Raw genomic sequence first — 18,624 nt, forward strand, 5'->3', positions numbered from 1 at the left:
GTTTCATTCTCCCCCAGGACTGGACAGAGGCAACACCTCCCACGGGTGCCGGCCACTGCAAAGGCTGAGGGGATGCATGAAGGAGGGAAGATGGGTCATTTATGGTAAGGAACTCCCCAGAAACAAGGGGACACCGGCTTCACGAGGCCTTGGATCACTTACCAAACAACACTGTGGGGACTGGAAGGAGCCCTGGACTGGGACCTCATCTCTCCACCACTCAGTGGCAGCCCTACCCCACCCCGAAGGCCTTCTGTTTCTTCACCTGTAAAACGAGGGAGGACCAGACAGTCCCCAAGTCTAGCACGGCTCTAAAACCCTCACTCTCAGAAGGATGATTTCCAGAGAGGGGAAAGGTTTTAACACCCGAGTTCAAGTTTTTCAAACAGCACCACACACAGTTCAGGTCAAAAGGAGCTAAAAACTGACGACAGATTTCAGATGAAGCACTACTTCCTGTGGACTCCAGGACTGGGCACCAAACCCCTGGGAAGCTGTGAAGCCTGAGGGTTTCATGAAACCAAAGGCGATTCCTCGGTCTCAGCCCAGGTGATTCCGCCCTTCTGCGAATGTTCAGGACTGAGGCAGGGCGTGGGGCAGGGGCCCAAAGGGCCACCTGGAGCTTTTCATTAGCACTGGGATCCTTGGGATTTACAGCACATCTTGGTCCAGATGAAAATTAGTTTCAAGTCTAGGGGTCAAACGGGCTGAGTATATTAATAACAAACAAACCCTACCTCCTAATTTCTGGGTGTGAATTATGAAAATAATGAAAACATTGCCGGATTTTCTCTGAGGCTCAATTCAACAAGGTTCCTTTGCATGAAAGCCTAGGCTGAGCTCGGGGTGGGGTGAGGAGGACTGAGCAGAGATGGGCGAGCCAGCAGCCTAGGTGACTGCCCTGGGTGGGTGCTTTTCACAATTCTGAGGCCTCCTCAGCAAAACACTGGGGCCTCCTTGGGATCAGTCGGGACAGTCCTGCAGCTCCTCCCAGGCCTCCTTGGCACATGGGGCTGGGTCTCGCCCCTCACCGCCTCTGCTCCCACCACCCTTCCCAGCCCAGTCACCAGGTAGAGGAGTCTGTTCTAACCCACGACCCACCAACCCAAGCAGACCAGTCTGTGCCCTCTCGCGCAGCCCCCAGGTACTCACTTCTATGCCCACACCTCCTCAACCACTGATGCAGTTCCACGGCACATGCCACCTCCCACTGGAATGGCCTTCCAGGGGGCAGGCCCAGGTGTGCTCCAAACGCCCAGCCCAACTGGGGCTCAACAGATACTGGACAAAGCCCCCTCCTCAGCTTCACCTGGAAGGGCGGGGCTGCCCCTCCTCTATCTTACCTGCTCTGGCACCACACTCCCCATACTCCAACCACCCCAAGAGAAGCAGGGCCCAGCATTAACTCTTTCCCTCGCAGACTCCAAGGAAGCAGCTCTGAGCTAGCGAATGGGAATAAGGCCCTAGAAGAGGCCAAGGAAGGCAGGGGTGGAGTGGGCAGAGGGGCGCTGTCACCCACTGGCTGTTTGCAGTTCTGCTGAGTTGTGAAGTTGCTGCTGGAGCGACACCCGCCCCCCTTCAGGTTTCTGCTTTTTGTCCCTGAGGAGGGTGGGAGCTGGCCTCCATCGATCCATCCAGTCTGACCCTACAGCTGCTGTCCCTGTCTCCACCATCCTCAGCCCAGGGTCCTTCCCCTACCCCACTGACCACCTGACCTGCCCCTGCCTGGCCTTGGGAACACAGTTCCCAGGACGCCAGAAATCCTCTTCATGGCCCCTGGCAGTTGCTCCAGCTTCCTCACCAGTAAAATGGAAACAGGGAGTTCTGCAAGGCAGGGTTCCTGACTGGATGCTGACTTCGAAAGAGGCTGGTTGGTGGCAATGGAAGGGCTTCGAGGGAAGGCGACCCTGAGCTGGCAGGCTGAGCTGGGGTTGGAAGGGAAGGAAGAGCGTGAGCAAAGGCACCGAGTTGGAACCCAGTGAAGAAGAGACGGACAGGAGCAGACTCTCCCCCACCTGGCACTGTGCCGGGCCTGCTGGCTGGGAAGATCAGCTGGGTCAGGCCAGAGGTGTCCCAGCTTCGGCAGGCGGGATGCTGGTGCTGAGGAAAGGCATGAGGAAGGCTGGTCATGTGAGGGAGATGAGGGCTCAGACACTTGGGCACCCAGCTGGCGGGGGAGAGGGGCAGCTGGTGACACCAAGGGCCAAGGGAGGGTGACAAGGACAACGCAGACTTGAAAGGACGCCCAATCTGGAGCGCTCTGTGGTTGGGGCTCATAGGGACACGAGTGTACATGCCAGTCCCTGCATGGAGACCTGAGGCCTGGTGATGGGATTGAACCTACAGAGGCACAAGCAGTAAGCTGAGCCCAGGATCAGCGAGAGGGACAGGGGGACCCACTGGCCAGGGTGGGGGGGTGAGCCGACTGGGGACTCGTGACTCAACTCGAGACCTGAAAGCTTTAACCTTGGGGGAAGAGTTTACCAATCATTTCACAACACTCCACCAAACCCAGCACATTCTGACCTGGGGACATTCTTTACCGGAAAGTTCTGGGCCAATATCTCAAGCACCGGGTGCCGACAGTCTGAGGGCAAGAGTTCCAAGCCCTGTGGTCCCTGTCCTCCAGGGGGGCCCCAACCCAGCAGATAAATTACAAGGCAATGTGGTAAGCGCTGTACCAGTGAGATTGCACAAAGAGCTACTGTGGAACCAGACCAGGGAGGACCCACAGGAAGGCTCGGGCCCCAGAAGGTGACCCCTTCTCCAGTGCATCACTTTTGTGGTTGCCAGGTACAATTAGAAGCCTGCATTCTAGAAGGGAGAGCAAAAAGGCATTTTGTTTATTTATGATGCTCACACTGCCAGTTTTGGAAAAGGACCAAAAAGGAGGCAGAATACCGCATTAAAACACACAGACTGGGCTTCCCTGGTGGAGCAGTGGTTGAGAGTCTGCCTGCCGATGCAGGGGACACGGGTTCGTGCCCCGGTCCGGGAAGATCCCACATGCCGCGGAGCGGCTGGGCCCGTGAGCCATGGCCGCTGAGCCTGCGCGTCCGGAGCCTGTGCTCCGCAACGGGAGAGGCCACAACAGTGAGAGGCCCGCGTACCGCAAAAAAAAAACCAACCAAAAAATCCCCCAAAACACAGACTAAGCCAGGTGAAAGAGTTGAAAGGCAGGACTAGCCAGGAGGAGGAAGAAGAGGAGGACTGGACCTCAGGCACCTGTTACCCCTTAGACAGAAAGGCTTCATCAAAAAAACGCGAACCGCTGTTACTCAGCATCCTTCTCTCGCGCGGCCAGGCACTGACCCTGCAGGGAGAGGGGGCCTGGAATTCGGCACAGTTCCAGTTAGCCTCCAGGACTCAGCTTTCTCATCTGCAAAATGGAAATAATGACACTGCTTCCTCCCAGAGCCTTAGGGAGATTCCCGGCATAATCTACAAAAGGGCCCTTTAAATACAGCCCTCTGTCATTGCTACAAACTTCCAGAAAGCCAAGCTGAGTGCTAGTTAGAGGAGGGTACTAATTAATTAGTCAAATAATAGGGTGTGGGGCAAATCACTAAATCTCCCTCTTCAGGCTTCTGGTGGGGCAGAAACTATGGCGGGCAGTCTGCTTGGGCAGCCCCTGCAAACCAGCTCCTCTCCCCTGGGGCCCGCCTCTGAACACGTGAATGCAATGGTGCCACATCCGAACCCACTCAATCCCCCCACAAGAACCTTCCTCCCCTTCTTGGATAGGACAGTCCCCATTGGGTAACGGACACTCTCAACCTCCCCCTCACCAGGGTCCCAGCTCCTCCCTCCCTCTCACCAACTGCTCCCCAAGGCTGGCAAGCTCTTCTGCCCTACCCACCTGCTCCCACCTGCAGCACCCCTCAGCCACGGCCCTGGCTCCGGCCTCGGCCCCCCGGCCCAGATGACTGTCGTAGCCACAGAACCACAGAACCAGTCTCGCTGCCTCTTGCTCCTCTCTGCTCTAGTCCATCCTACGCACCCAGGGGGCACAACGTCCTCAACAACTTCCTAACCTGCTCAGGATGGGTGGCGTCCCCCGCAGCCTCCATGCTCTGCCCACACACGAGGCGCGCTGGTGGGTGGGCAGAGGATGCCAGAAACTTTGCTGCCAATTGACCCGAGTCTACTTTTGGACAGGCATTTCCATCAGTTTCTGTGCCTTCAGATCTTTTAATGTCTCTCTGGAATTCTAAAGGGCAAGAGACAGGGATGCGGAGGTGAGCTCCTCTATTTCACATTCCCGTTCCTTCATTTCCACCTTTGGGAGGATGCCCGTTTCTCTCACAGCTGTCAGGAGAGAGAGAGGAGTTAGGGGCTGCGTTCCCGGGGTCTGGGTCCTCACCCCTGTGAGGCTGGTGCCAGCACACAGGATGGTGCTTGCTGCTCTGGGAAAATCCATGACAACCCCCAGAGTCTGTGCTCCTGCAGTGAGGCCAAGAAGAGAGAGGAACATGGAAGGCAGCCACTGGGCCAAAGCTGTGCCCCTCAAACCCCGAAGACAGCACTGAGACCATCCTACCCTCCTGAAGGTGGTCAGGGCTCTGGGGACAAGCCTCCAATCTGCCCTTGACTTTGAGAAAGCCCTTGAGCTGAAGTGACCAGAGGCTGCAGAGTGTCTGGGATACAGACCTCTCAGTACCAGAGTTCCCAGAAATGAGTTTACGGGAATCACAGTTACGTAACACTCCCCTTTGATCCTGTACCCACGGCGAAAGCTTCACAAGAACAAGGACTCTGCTTTGTTCACTGCTCAACCCCTAGAGCACAGAACGGTGCCAACACACAGTGGACTCTTGCAAACACCCATCCAATGGACATATGCATCACACTTTGCTCCCTGACTAAGGCCCTGTGACTTCAGACAACTGTGTCTTGGCAAATGGAAAAAGTTGCTTATAACAAGTAGTTGTTTACTGTTTGCTTCCTTTTCATTCATTTATTCTCCACATAGACTTGTATTCCTGGGCTCATTCATTCAACTGATAAATATGTACTGGGCCCAGAGAAGACATGAGGATGGGTTAAGACCCAGTCCTCTCCTTCAAGAAGCTCTCGGCCAGGGAAGGAACAGAGAGAGGAGGCACAACCAGAGACCTCAGGTAGCCCACCAGCATGCAGACAGAACTGATCTCCAAGACGGAGCAAGGCACCAAAGGTCTCCTGCCCGACTCCCACCCAACTCCCACCCAGAGAACAAGCCAGCTCCTTCTCTACCTTTCCGCCCATTTAGCAACTGGTTAAACTCAGACTTTCCAGATCTGGCATTTTTCAGAGAAGGATGGGATGTCTCTGGGCTCCCGAGGGGGCCCCAGCAAATCTGTCTACCAGCCCCGGGTCCCTGGAATTAATTAATAGCCTCATGAATTTAACAACTGTTTACAGAGCCCCTACTTTGTGCCACATCCTACTTTAGCTACTGAGGCTACAGCAGGAACAAAGCAGACATTTCTGCCCCTGTGAAATCCACACCTTAGTGGCAGACAGACTATAAACAGATAAAGTGTGAGTAAAATATATAGTATGCTAAATAGTGAGCAGAGTTAAGGAACAAAACCAAGCAGAGAAGGGGGGTGAGAAGCGTTGGGGATGGGTTGAAATGGAAGTTAAGTGGCCAGGGAAGGCCTTGATGGGAAGGCCACTTTGGGTCAAGACGTCAAGTGTGGCTCTGCTCAATACCCCCTCTCTGCACAGCCCACACTGGTCTTCAGGACCCCTGGCACCCCTTCCTCTGTTCTCTTTCTGGTATCACTCTGCTTGGGCTGTTTTCTACTACAGACATCCGTGTTTGTCTGGGTCCTTGTCAACCTTCCCTATGCGCCAGGGGGCACCTGGAGGGCAGGGACTGAGGTCTGGCACACAGCAGGAATGCTGTCAATGACTGTCAGCTTTCCGTGGCCTGTCCCAGTCCTGTCGCAACTTTCCTGAAAAGCTGAACAAGCTCAGTGTCAAGGGTCAAAAGGGCAAGGGGCATGTGGGGTGAGAGAATAGGAAGCAACTGCCAGTGTGGGCTCACTGGTCACCATGGGAACCTGGGCTTCCTGCTGTCTTCCTCGGCAGCTCCCCTCCCCACTGTGCCTCCCTGGGCCTGGAGCTCAGCAGGTAAAGCACCGCTGGGCGTGTGTGTGAGCTGTGCTTTCTCAAGAACAGGAAAGTCATCGGGTGACTAATACAAAATCTATTTACACTTGATTATCTCCTTCCTGTCCAGTAGGTAAATCATTCTGGTAAATGATAGACCAGCCAGGGACCTATGCACAGTCCATGACCGAGCCTTCTATCTGTCAGGCAGGAGTGGGCAAGGGCAGGTTTCCAAACATTTCAAAACCAGACCAGGAGCCCTATGTTAGAAGTCAGGAGACCCGCTCTGTGGCTTGCTGCTGTGTGACTCTGGCCAGCTTGTACCCCTCTCTGGGCCAAGTGGAAAGAGGATGCAAGACAGAAAGATTGCTCTTCAGGGACAGCTCCAGCCTGACATCCCCCAGCCGGAGGAGAGCTGTGACCCCCAGGAGAGGCTGAAGCCTGAGGCGACTTGGAGGGCAGGCAGGCCAGGGAGGAGCACGGGGCCTGCAGAGGGGGAGGGGAATGAAGGGTGCGGAGACTGTTCAGGTAGCAGGGCGGCAGAGCCGGCCAGGTGAGGAAGAGAGGCGAGTGCATGGACATTCTGGGAGCAGAGTCCACGGGCACTGTGGAGCTGGAAGGGCCTGGGTTCAGGGCCCAGACAGAAAGGCCCTCTACTTTCCCGCCACCAAAAGGACAGGAAAACAGTGCTGCCTCAAACTATTCTATACAGAATGGATAAACAACAAGGTCCTACTGTATAGCACAGGGAACTATATTCAATATCTTGTGATAAACCATAATGGAAAGGGATATTCTAAAAAGAATGTATATATATGTATAACTGAATCACTTTACTGTACAGCGGAAATTAACATGTTGTAAATCAACGATACTTCAATTAAAAAAAACAACAACAATGCTGCCTTGAGCCAGGAGGGCAGAGATGACAGTGAACATGCGAGGAAGGCAGAAATCTCAGGTAGTGTGGCTGGAGGTGACCTCTCTAATGGCCAGTCAGGACTACAAGAGGGCCCCTTCTCTGAGAAGCATTTGCGGGTCTTTGGGGCTTTTATTCTGGGATTCAAGAATAGCAGCTCCAGGAAAGGCCTCTGGATGCTGGCTGTTCAGAGGGTGCAGACCTGCAGCTCCCAGCCCTGTCTGCCCTGAGAGCAGAGGCCAGCATGCGCGCTCCTGGGATGGTGCCAGAGCCAGCTCTTCCTCACAGCCTGGCAAGACCTGGGCTGGTGCCAAGTGGAAGTGGGTGTGGGTGGGGTGGGGGAAGGTGCAGTCCTGACCAGGACAGCTGGAGAAGCCCAATGTGACCACAGAAGCGGGGAACCTAAGTGCTTATAAAGATCCTCACGGAGCCCAGGAAAGAAGACAGAATCTGATTTTTCAGATGAGGGAGCTGAGGCCCAGAGAGGGGAAGCAACCTGCCTCAGGTCACACAGCAGACCAGGGCAGAGCCAGGGCTAGAATCCACATTTCCTGTCTCCTTCCTCCTGAAACAGGCCACCACTGGAATACAGAGACTTGAACGTGGTACACAACCACCATTCTCTTGGAAGGAAAGTATGTTGCTGCTAGAATAGGCCATGCCAGAGGAAGAGAAGATACAAAAGGACGCCTCCACCCCCTGCCTTAAAAATAGGTGACTGGCTTTACCTGGAGCGTGCCTATAAGCACATGGAGCTTAAAAGGGCAGAAGGCAAGTCTTAAGCAAGGAAAACAGCCACGCCAGGGCAGTGGGGCTGTGTGTGAAATGGCTTTCTTTTAATTTCCTCTTATTGTGCTATAAAGTTGACTTAATAATAAAAACATGCTAAGGACTTTTTAATGCGTAATTGCTTACATATTAAAAATTATATGAAAATGCTTTCAATTAATACTTATATGATTCATCCTGTGAGATGACACTTTGAACAATTTTATATAGGACAGGGAGGGGGTGGGGGTGGGGGTGAGAGTCACACCTAAAAATGAGGCCTAAGTAACCGTAAAATTCCCAGTTATTTCTGCAGACCCTCTGGGAGTCCAGGACGGATGTGATAGTGTTTCAGCTGAAGGCAAGGGCTCCAGATGGCACTGCTTTTCCTGGTTTTACTGCTTACTTAACCTTTCTGAGACTCAGTATTCTCATCTATAAAATGGGGATGATAGTAGTACCTATACCTCACAGGCTCCTTGGGAGGATTAAATGAGCCAATCGTGGAAAGTGTTTGGAGCAGTGCCTGCCAGAGAGGAAAGCCCTCTGAAAAAACAAACTACCATAGTCCTTGTCACCACCACCACCTTGGGTACCTCTGAGAATTCCTGGGGCTGAAGGCCTGGGGAAGAAGGATCCCAGGTGAGAAATATTCTGCACCTTTAGGCTAACTAGGGTCTCATGATACAATCCGACTTTACAAGCTCTTGCCCCCATGTGCTTTTCCTATCAGGATCCTATCAAAAGCCTCATCTCCTTCCACTCCTCTCCAGTAAAGAACTCCCACACCTCCATGCCTTTGCTCAAGCTCTTCCCTCTGCCTGGTTGCCAGGCCCAGCTCTCATCCCCACCACTCCCACCTCCCACCCCACTTGGATGGTCTCTCCTCTGAACTCCTGGAGATTCACCTGCTTACCTCTGTGCACCAACCAGCCACCCAGGTCCATGCCTGTCTCCCTGCTTCATGGATATTACTGCTAAAGGCAGGGGCACCATTTGCCCAGGTTACACGGTCCAGATTCCAACATAACGGGGCTTAGCAAGGGCTCCAGGGTACCAAGGGTACCACAGAGGGGCTGGGGAACCACCTGCTCCAATGTCCTGCAACCCACCTCCAAGTGGGCAGGGGCCCCTAGAGGGACTGGCCAGAGAATTCAACAGCACAGAAAACCACGTGAAGAACCAAACAGGCCCTCTGCCCTCCAATATCAATAATCTCAAGCACATGTACGAAGTTTGTTCCTCCACCCAAGACTCACATCAGTGTTGTGTGCCCTATTTTACAAAGCAGCCCCCAACAAGCTAAGCATCCTGACACACACAGTCACCCAAGTCAGCCTGACTCAGAGCCCAGCACCCTGGACTTCTCTGGCAGTCCAGTGGTTAAGACTCCGAGCTTCCAACGCAAGGGGTACAGGTTTGATCCCTGGTCGGGGAACTGAGATCCTACACGCCGTGTGGCCCGGCCAAAAAAGAAAAAAAAAAAAAGAGCCCAGCACCCTTCCCACCACATCAGCAGGTCTCTGTGCAACAGGGGCCCTCAAGCCCCAGGATCAAGTCTCCGGGAAGAAGGAAAGAATGGGCTGCTAAGCAGGGATTTGGAGAGAGGTGGCCTACCTATCGGCTCAGTGGGAGGTTTGGCCTGGGGACACCAAATACATAGACAAGGGAGCAGAAAGGAAACCAAGAAGTGGTGTGATCCTTCCTCTTCAATTCACACATGGAAAAAGCCAAAACCATAATCTGACCTCAAGAGATGGGCCAAGAAAGACGAAAAGCGGAACCAGGACTGCACAGTTGGCATGAGTCAGGCTGGCACTGAGAAAGGAAGCTGCCAGCCCTAACCAGATCCTCTCCTATTCAGAGTTGGTCTCAGGTGCTCCCTTCGTGGGGCTGATCCTGGGTGTCTAATGATGGGGGCGGACACAGTGAATCATGGCATCTCGGAGCTCAGGATTGACACAGACCTCAGGGGTAGCTTGAACCAACCACACATCTGAGACTTAACTACCTTCATATCATCTCCCAGGGCTGGTTGTCTTGCCTCTGCCTGGATGCGTCTAGGGATGGTCAACTTACTGCCTCACAAGACAACTTCACATTTAATCAGTGTGTTAAAAAAAAAAAAATCTCAAAAGGATCATGACTTTTCTGAGTCTCAGTTTTCCTACCTATAAAAAGGAAAGCTTGGACTGGGTCACTAGCTTTCCAACTGGGTTCCATAGAGCCCTAGGGTGTTAAGGAAATATCTCCAGAGCTGCTGCTGAGGTGAGAGCGGTGATGGGGCCAGAAAATGAGGCCCAGGCATACATGGGTTCTGAGGTTCCATGGAGAGCTGAGCCTCCCTTTTGGATCCAGAACCTAATTCCTGTGGTTGACACAAAGGGGAGTCTGTGGGAGAGGGTAAGTTAAGGCAGACAGAGAGAAAGGGGTAAGAGGAGCCCCTAGAAAAACAGGCAGGCTTCTCCATGCCCTCCATCCTAGCTACAGCCAATGGGCTGGGCCGAGTTCTCTGTTCACAAAATCACACCTCCCACAGGCTCCCCACCACCTGCTGCATGGTGCCAAGGACACAGAGGACAAAACCTTACCACTTAATCACAGGCCACGTCGGCCATGCTGGGGAGTCTGAAGATCAAGCTCCAGGGAGTGCACCAGGGCTGGACGGGCCCTGGAGAGAAGTCCTGTGTAGCAGTTAAACAGGGCCTTAGACAGCCCCCCAACTGACTACCCGGCTGTGTGGCCTTGGACTAATTACTTAGTGTCTCTGTGCCTCAGTCTATTGGTAAAATGGGCACCTCCACTTCAAAGAGTGACGCTGAAGATCCAATGAGAACTCACACCAAGTGCTGTAAACAAGTACGAGAGAACTTAGCAGCGGCCTCCACTGCTGTTGCTGTTATTATTGACCCATCATTCCTTAAACAGGGAAAAACAGAGGCACAGAACGTGCTGCGCAGGGTCAAACAGCCAGTTCACAGCCAAAAGCAGCTAGAAGTACTGTTGACTGCCCACTCCAAGGCTACTGCTTCTCAGGGGGAAACTGAGGCCCAGGGGTCACTTAGGTGACAACTGGCCGTCCCAGATCTGCTTGACTCCAGTCTGGTCTCCTTTCAAAACCAGTACAGAGATGCACGTCATCTCAGGCAGAGAAGCCATGCTCTTCCTGGCAGCATTATTCTTTTTCTTTGTTTTTTTTTTGGCCACAAGGCTTGTGGGATCTTAGTTCCCCAACTAGATTGAACCTGGCCCTCGGCAGTGAAAGCATGGAGTCCTAACCACTGGAATTCCCCTGGCAGCATTAGTCTTACGTACCAAAGATGCCTGCCTCGTTACTAGAAGCTACGTGTACTCATACACATAAATGTTACAGCATCAAAAAAGATGGTCCCCCTAAAAGGCTGAATATAACTTGTTCTGTGCCACACCCCCTGCTCCACTGCCATCCCCAGCACCAACCTCTGTTACCTCCCCCTCCCCTGGAAGCTTCGTGGCAGCTCAGTGAGCTACTTCCTGGAACATTTATATGGTGCTGGCTAACCCAGCCCCCATCCTTGCCATCAGTCACTGCGGTGATGGTGATGTTACACACAAAGAATTCCAAGTCAAAGAGAGCTGCTGCAAGGTCATTACACCCAGAAAACGTCCTGTTTAATCACGTATTTCCTTAAAAACAAAAACACGGGTAAATTTGGGCATAATCTCCAAGGTAGGAAGAAAGCACAGAGCAGCAAAGAGAAGGATGCTTCTTTGGAGAGAGAATGCCTGAGATCCTACCAGATTTCCAGTAAACTCACACTGCCCTGCCTTGGACCTGGCCCCCATGGGTGTGCCTCATTAAAAATTCCACCCAGTTAATCAGCTCCTTACCGATGGGGTCCATGGCAGCACCCAGGAGAGGCCCAGCTCCACTCCAAAGACGCTGAGCAGTGGCGGACCCTCCCCAAAGTCGGGGCTCCCAGCAGATGTTCCCACCCATCCCCTTCAGCCCCCTGCCCCCATGTTCCAAAGATGCAGGTCTGGGCCTCTCCCTTCTGCTGGTGTGACCCCAGGGAAGTGACTTGTCCTCAGTCTCCCTCACCTGTGAAATGAGACAACACCTCCTTTGCAGGGACACAGCGAGGTTTAAAGAGTGTATATGTCACGGGGCCCAGTATGGAGCCTGGGACCTGGCAGAGGCTTCCAGCCTCGACAGCTCCTGCCATTTCCTCATGCCCGGATACCTGGGCATCAAACTCAACATTACACCTCCTCCAGCACTCAACCCCAGAGTCTGCCCTGCTGAACACAGGCCACGCTGGCGAGTCCGCCTCCAACTTACTATGTGTCCTCGGGCAAGTCCCTCTCCCTCCTAGCCTCAGTTTCCCCATCTGTAAAATAAGGCTGTTGGGTTTGGATGACCTCAAAGAGCCTTTACTGCCCTGATGTCTGAATGTGCCAGTGTCCCAAAGTTACTCCTGGACCCACCACGCCTTTAACCCAGGCCAAGGCCCGCTGAGTGCAAGACTAGTGGAAGCTACAGGGAGGCGCAGGGCCACGGCGGCCACCACTGGCCCTGAGGGCTGAGCTGGGCTCGGGGCTGTTTCTCTGGGCCTGATGGGGGTGCTGGCACGTGGGTGGAGGTGATGGGGCGTGATGGCAGGAGTGGGTGTTCCTACAGGCCTGAGGTGAAGACTCCACCAGCAGATCTGCTTTCCTGAGTTGCTGGAAGAGAACAGGCTGCTCCCCACCTTGGGACCCTGGCCCCAAACACATACTCACCTCTTGGGTTCTTGCCGCCCATGGAGGCCGCTTTGCCAGGAGAGACTAGAAAGATGGGAACGGCCACAAGAGGTGGCCCTCCAGCAGGCTGGCCGAAGTCCCTCTGGTCAATTGCTTCCTGCCTCAGCCCTTCACAAAGTGGCCAGGTGTTCTGGAGGCCACACTGGTGGCCAGAGAATTGCCTTCCATGAGCAGGAAGAGCATGACGCAGAGTCCTGGAAGCAGGGCCTGGACTCACACCCAGATTCTTCAGCAATTATCCTACAGGGTCTCTGCAGCCCGAGAGCTAACGTTCAACGCGGGCCCAGAATGTGCTAAGTGCTCAGTAACTGTTTCTTCCCTTCCTTCTCCTTCTTCTTCTTTTGTAAAAAATATATTTATTTTATTTTTATTTTATTTTTTGGCCGCTCCACATGCTGGATCTTAGTTCCCCGAACGGGGATCGAACCCACGCCCCCTGCAGTGGAAGCGTAGAGTCTTAACCACTGGACCGCCAGGGAAGTCCCTCCCTTCTTCCTTCTAATTCAGAAGGAATCAAGAGAAAGTGCTCAAAGACATGAACACAAATAAACAATAACAGAGTCACAGAAGGAGGCACGTGAATCCCAAATCCTGAGACACACAGGGCACCAACTCACTAGGCCTCAAAATTCGGGGGGCTACCTGCCCGCGCTCTGCAGCATGTAATGACTCTGCTCATATCACTGTCCTGTGCAGGGTCCGAGGGGGCCAACCCACACAGCTGCTCCTCTGTGCCTGGACCATCCTCCTGAGCCAGGAGGACGTTCATGGGGGGCTTCTCCTCTGCCCATGATCTCCCTACCACCCGCCCATGCCTGGGGTCTGTTGAGATGGCTGATATCTGATAACTGCTCATTCTTTAGAGATGCTCCAAGTATCATCCTGGCAAAAAGAGACCCCCAGGATACCACATACCTGGCCACATTCTCCTGGGCCCTACACCATTGCTCTGCCAGGTTTTATCATCAAGGGCCAATAGGAAAACAGCCAAAGGAGGAAAGTCTCTGTGTTTCCTATAAACCTGCCACGTAGACCATGGCTCTTTAAGCTGCTTCCAGCCCTAAAACAAAGATTTTCTTGTATGGGGCCAGGGATAATTCTGTCCCTAACGATCTAGTCTGCCCCCTTCTACTAAGTAATAAAAGCAAGGCGACCCAGCTGTTTCTTTTATTGCCCTGGCTGCTAGGAAGTTCCAAGCTAAGTTTTCCATCTCAAGTGCTGTATCTTTCTTTAATCCGAAATTTCTAAGAGAACTTTCCCCCCCACTTCCCCATGTACTTCTTAGTCCCTATCTTGGTTAACTGTACTTGGTACCCTGGTATCTGGACTGCCACTGTGCCCTGCCAGTTTCTTCCTGAGGTCGGTGAAACACGAACAGATAAACTGTGGTAAAGATTCAACACGGCACTGCCCCCCAACCACCACCTTGAAAGTACACACCTTCACCTCTGGAGGCTGGCGGGTGACCACAGGGCCCGTCTGCCTCCCTGCTGAGTTGCAAGTCTCTGTGCCAAGGGCTCTGCTTACCTGTCATGATCCTCTGCGCCTCATAGGGCTCCATGTAGCCAGCACTCTCCCCCTTTCCCGCTTTGCTTTTCAGATCATTCTTGGCATCAAAGGGATCTGAGTAGTCATCAGCGATGGTCACCTGCAAGGAAGATGGCAAGCGTGTGAGTCCACCTGTGGCTGTCTACTTCACTTCTCTTCACAGCCAGGCTTTGCTCCAACAAATATAAACTGAGCCTGTGCCAGATGAGCAAGGAGTAGGAGGCAGAGGCAGGAATCTGAGCTGGTGCCCACCCTCGGGGAACTCTGATTCTTGCAGGGGTGACAAGGGGCCCATGCTGCAGTGCTCCATCGTAAGGGAGGGGCCTGAGCCTGCATATGTAGGGTGGCTGCTCCGGGCCCAGTGAAGTGAGGACAGAAGGGCATCTCGGTACAGAAGCACAGAGGCAAGAACTTGGAAGGTGTCTTCGGGGAATGTGACTTGCTGGATTTAATGGAATGGAAACGGAGGAAAGTTGGAAATGAGCTCGCAGAGAGCCTAGAAATGCTGACATGCTTCTGGTGCTGGCTGAGGCATAGAAGAGCTTGCCTAGAGATGATTACGTCCAGTGTTCCATTTTCCCCAAATCTGGAACACAACCATCCCTTGGGTAACCAGGCAACAATTTGGTGAGATCAATGCTCTGCAAAGATGACTGAGGCCCCAGACAGGCCCAGTGAAAACACCAAAGCAGCTCAGGGATGAATGGATAGATTGCCAAGGCCAGCGAGGGCCTTGGAAGCAACACATCAGAAGACCCTTCCATAACAGATGGGGAAACTGAGGCCCAGAGCGGGCACCTTGGCTGGACCCTCTGCCTCCCAGAGCCCTTCCTGGACTCCTCACTTGTCTGTATTCCAGAAAACAGCAAAGTTCTACAACAAACAGAGCAGTCACCTGGGGCTAGGCAGTGGGGACAGCAGGAGAGTCCCCTAAGAGTGTGAGAATCTGAGTTTTGAACACTTCAAAGTTCCACATTTTCCCTGGAGAAGGGCAAAAATTCTCAGTTGGAGGCTAAGAGTAAACACAGCAACTTTTCCTCCCATTTCTTTTTTTTTTTTTTTTTTTTTTTTTGCGGTACGCGGGCCTCTCACTGTTGTGGCCTCTCCCGTTGCGGAGCACAGGCTCCGGATGCGCAGGCTCAGCGGCCATGGCTCATGGGCCCAGCCGCTCCGCGGCATGTGGGATCTTCCCGGACCTGGGCACGAACCCGTGTCCCCTGTATCGGCAGGCGGACTCTCAACCACTGAGCCACCGGGGAAGCCCTCCTCCCATTTCTGACTACCTAACCTTCAGGAGAGGCACTCTCACCAGAGGGGAAAGGACAGGAACCCGCCAAACCCGTTCCCTTTCAATGCACCCTTTGCTCCACCACAAACTCACTGTGACTTCTGCCCCTTTGGTCACACATCTGGCAAAGGGCAAGTCCTCAGCCTCCCAGCCAGGGCCACCCAGCTGCCTCTCTCGGGAGGGGGCAGGTTAGCTTTTCTCTCAACCCTTGGGGTTTCATGAATTGTTATTTAAATTGTGGGGTTAATTAGAAACCACAGGAGCCTCCACTCGCTCCCAGCTCCTGGAATGTAAAGCATTTGAGCGGCCTGTAAACCCAGGGGAAGGGAAAATCCCCCTTTGTCTGCCGGATCATGGCAGTTTGTGGCAGCAACCCTGGCAGCATGAGCCAGTGACCTCCAGTTGCCGGGAATGTGATGCCCGCAGCCCTGTCACTGGCGTGTGGCCTGGAGGGCCGACGGGAGGCATAGCACATAGCAGTCACTGCTCCCCTAAGAAGAGCAGGCTTATCGGTGGAAGACCCAAGGCTGGAGCGCCCGCAGTCTGAGCATGTGCAGCCCCGCTGCCACCGCTCCACTGTGGCCATGGGTCAGGCTCCAGTGCCAGCAGGGGAGCTTCCAGATGCTGACACTGTAATCGTGGCCTTTCTGGAGACTCACTGAGCTCAAATGACACCAGGCAGGGAAAGATGGGGGAGAGGGAGCGCTAGGGCCCGCCATGTCTTTCATAGGACATTTCTACTCTACCACTTGCAGAACACATTAGGGAGAAAATTAGACAAGTGAACCACTGTCATACAGAACAGCTCAGATGCCAATCAGTGCATGTAGGGTTTTGGGTCTCAGAGTTCAAGGGGCCTGAAATCTAAAGGAGAAAATGATGAACCTGCTGTGGATGACATCTAATCTCTTTTCTCTCATCCCGGCCTTCCTTACTGTCTCTTTTCAGAATGAACACCCTCCGTCTATTCTGCAATGAAGAAGGGAGCAAATATTTCCCCAAGAAAATAAAATCACTTGAGGGGATTAGCTGGGGAGGGGGCTGGGCTGCAGTCTCTCCGTAATCTAGAAATCAACATTCCAGCTCCTCCCGGAAGTGCTCTATGATTTGCAAACAGAGGCTAGCAGGATGTAAACCAAATCTTTGTTCGCCCTGGGATGGGAGCTCTGGGAGGCCTTCGGTTCAGCAGGCGCTATCTGTATTTTCTAATTAAAATGAGATCTGAGCGTGGGCTGTCACGGGGGCCCTCTGGCTGCCTGCCCTGCTTACTTCCGTTTCAATAAGAATTTACAAATCCTAAAACCAGGAAAAGCTCTTGGTCTCTGCTGACATATGGTTCCAGTTATACCTGCTGACAGTTGAAAATCCTTCCGTTTAAAAAAAAAAAGTTTAGAATTCTGTTAGTTTAAGAAGCAAATCGGAAGATTCCTAAAATGTATATTTAATCAATTTCCTTTCAAACTTCAAAGTGAGGTTGGTAGAGGGGAGGGAATTTGAGGTTTGAGCAACGTGAAACTCAGCAAACAATCACTGAGCTGTCTGACCTTTCACAAAATCATGTCCCGGTTTTTGGAGTAAAAATTTAACCAGGTGTTAGGAGAGTTGAGTGGGGAGTTTAACCAGAGTGCCGTGCGACGTGCCAGAGGCCTCAGGTGCAAGCACTGGGTAGTGTGACCCAGGGACACTGTAAGTCAGGATGGCCAGGCAGGGGGCTTGAGTGAAGGCTGTTGATTTTCTGAGTTAAAAGAAAGGAAGCAAGTTTGCCCAGGAGTGGGCTTGGATTCCTGGGGGGGGTTGCTTTTGCTTTGCTTTAAAATGCCCCAGTTAGCGGACAAGTCTCTTAAATCTAATTAAACAATTCAAGCAAAAGGGAGCTAGCCGGGACTCCTCCACAGGTCAGGCCACTTGAGAAGTGGGCACATGAGAAGCCTTCCTTGATTTTGATCTTGGATTGGCAAAGACTCAACATGGCACTGAACCCTTCAGATGGCTTGCTTGCCTTACACAGGGCAGGCGCAGAGCTGAGGGGGAACCCAGGCCATTGGTCCCACCATTCCACCATGGAGCAGAGCAACAGAAAGATGGGCTGTCAGCGTGTGGCTACCTAACTCATAGAACACACCTTCTTTTGCTTTCTTGGCCTCCTGGGATAGGCATACCGGCCCATCTCTGAAAAAAGAAGCAGGGTTATAGCTAAACCCCAGGCAGGCCTTTTCTTGCTGTCAAACAAAATTGGAGACCCCAGGTTAGCCAGTGCCCCTGAAGGACTTCTATAGGCTCATAAAGCAGTGAAACTGGGAGCTGGGGGTGTGTCCTCGAGAGACCTGTTCCAACCTCCCATTTTTGTACATGGCCCACTGCAGTCCGGAGGATTCTAGAATTCCAGCACACCCAACGCCTCTCTGACAAGGCTCTGGGAGCTGGCTGCAGACTGGAGCTCCACAAGCCTCCTTTCTGCTTTGCATACACTGCTGGGTGGAACTGGTCCCTCCCTTCCAGCAGTCTGAGGCCTGGGTGTTTTTTCTTGGGGATTTAGTTTCATGATAGGAGGTAGTCTTCCAATTTATCCCCAAAGGGAAGTGGAAAGTGGGTGTCTCCACTTGGCCACATGCCCATATGCTTTAGTGAGACAGTGGCACCTGCGTTGAGAACTGGTTCCTCTCCATAGGCTCTGGGTGGAAAGGTAAATTGGTAGAGTCACTGTGAAAGATAACTTTGGGAGCGTCCACTAAAATCCAAAAATGCACATGGATTAACCCAACAATTTCACATTTCAGTATTTATTCCCAAATGTGCACAGGGAGACATGGGCAAGGATGCTTACTGGAGCAAGTAATAAGGAGAAACTGCAAGCACCTGCTATGCCCATCAATAGGGGGATTGCTAAATAAACCGTGCCAGTTTCACACTATGGGATATTATGTAGCAGGTTAAAAAAAAGAAAGTAGTCGCTCTATGGCTCTATACATAGTGCTCTAAGACATAGCTTTGGGTGGAAGAAAGCAGGCTGTAGAATGGTAAATACAAGATGATTGGGAATTCCCTGGCAGTCCAGTGGTTAGGACTCAGCGCTTTCACTTCTGGGGGCCTGGGTTCAACCCCTGGTCAAGGAACTAAGACCCCACAGGCCGAGCGGCATGGCACCCCCCCAAAAAAAAGATGATATCTATTTATGAAAATTAAACAAAAACCTGTATCTCTATTTAACAAAAACGTCTGG

The 18,624-nt window shown here is 52.7% G+C and overlaps 1 protein-coding gene across 1 annotated transcript in view; it reads right to left on the minus strand.

Annotated features, from left to right (window-relative positions):
• The window catches only part of SHB (SH2 domain containing adaptor protein B), a 133,919-nt gene that overhangs the window by 70,652 nt on the left and 44,643 nt on the right, over positions 1–18,624 (minus strand). The window contains exon 3 of the mRNA XM_065879562.1: positions 14,096–14,216. Within this exon, the coding sequence (XP_065735634.1) occupies positions 14,096–14,216 (121 nt within the window). The remainder of the gene's footprint in view (positions 1–14,095; positions 14,217–18,624) is intronic.

Source organism: Phocoena phocoena, chromosome 6 (assembly GCF_963924675.1).
Source record: "Phocoena phocoena chromosome 6, mPhoPho1.1, whole genome shotgun sequence".
Classification (NCBI taxonomy): Eukaryota; Metazoa; Chordata; class Mammalia; order Artiodactyla; family Phocoenidae; genus Phocoena; species Phocoena phocoena.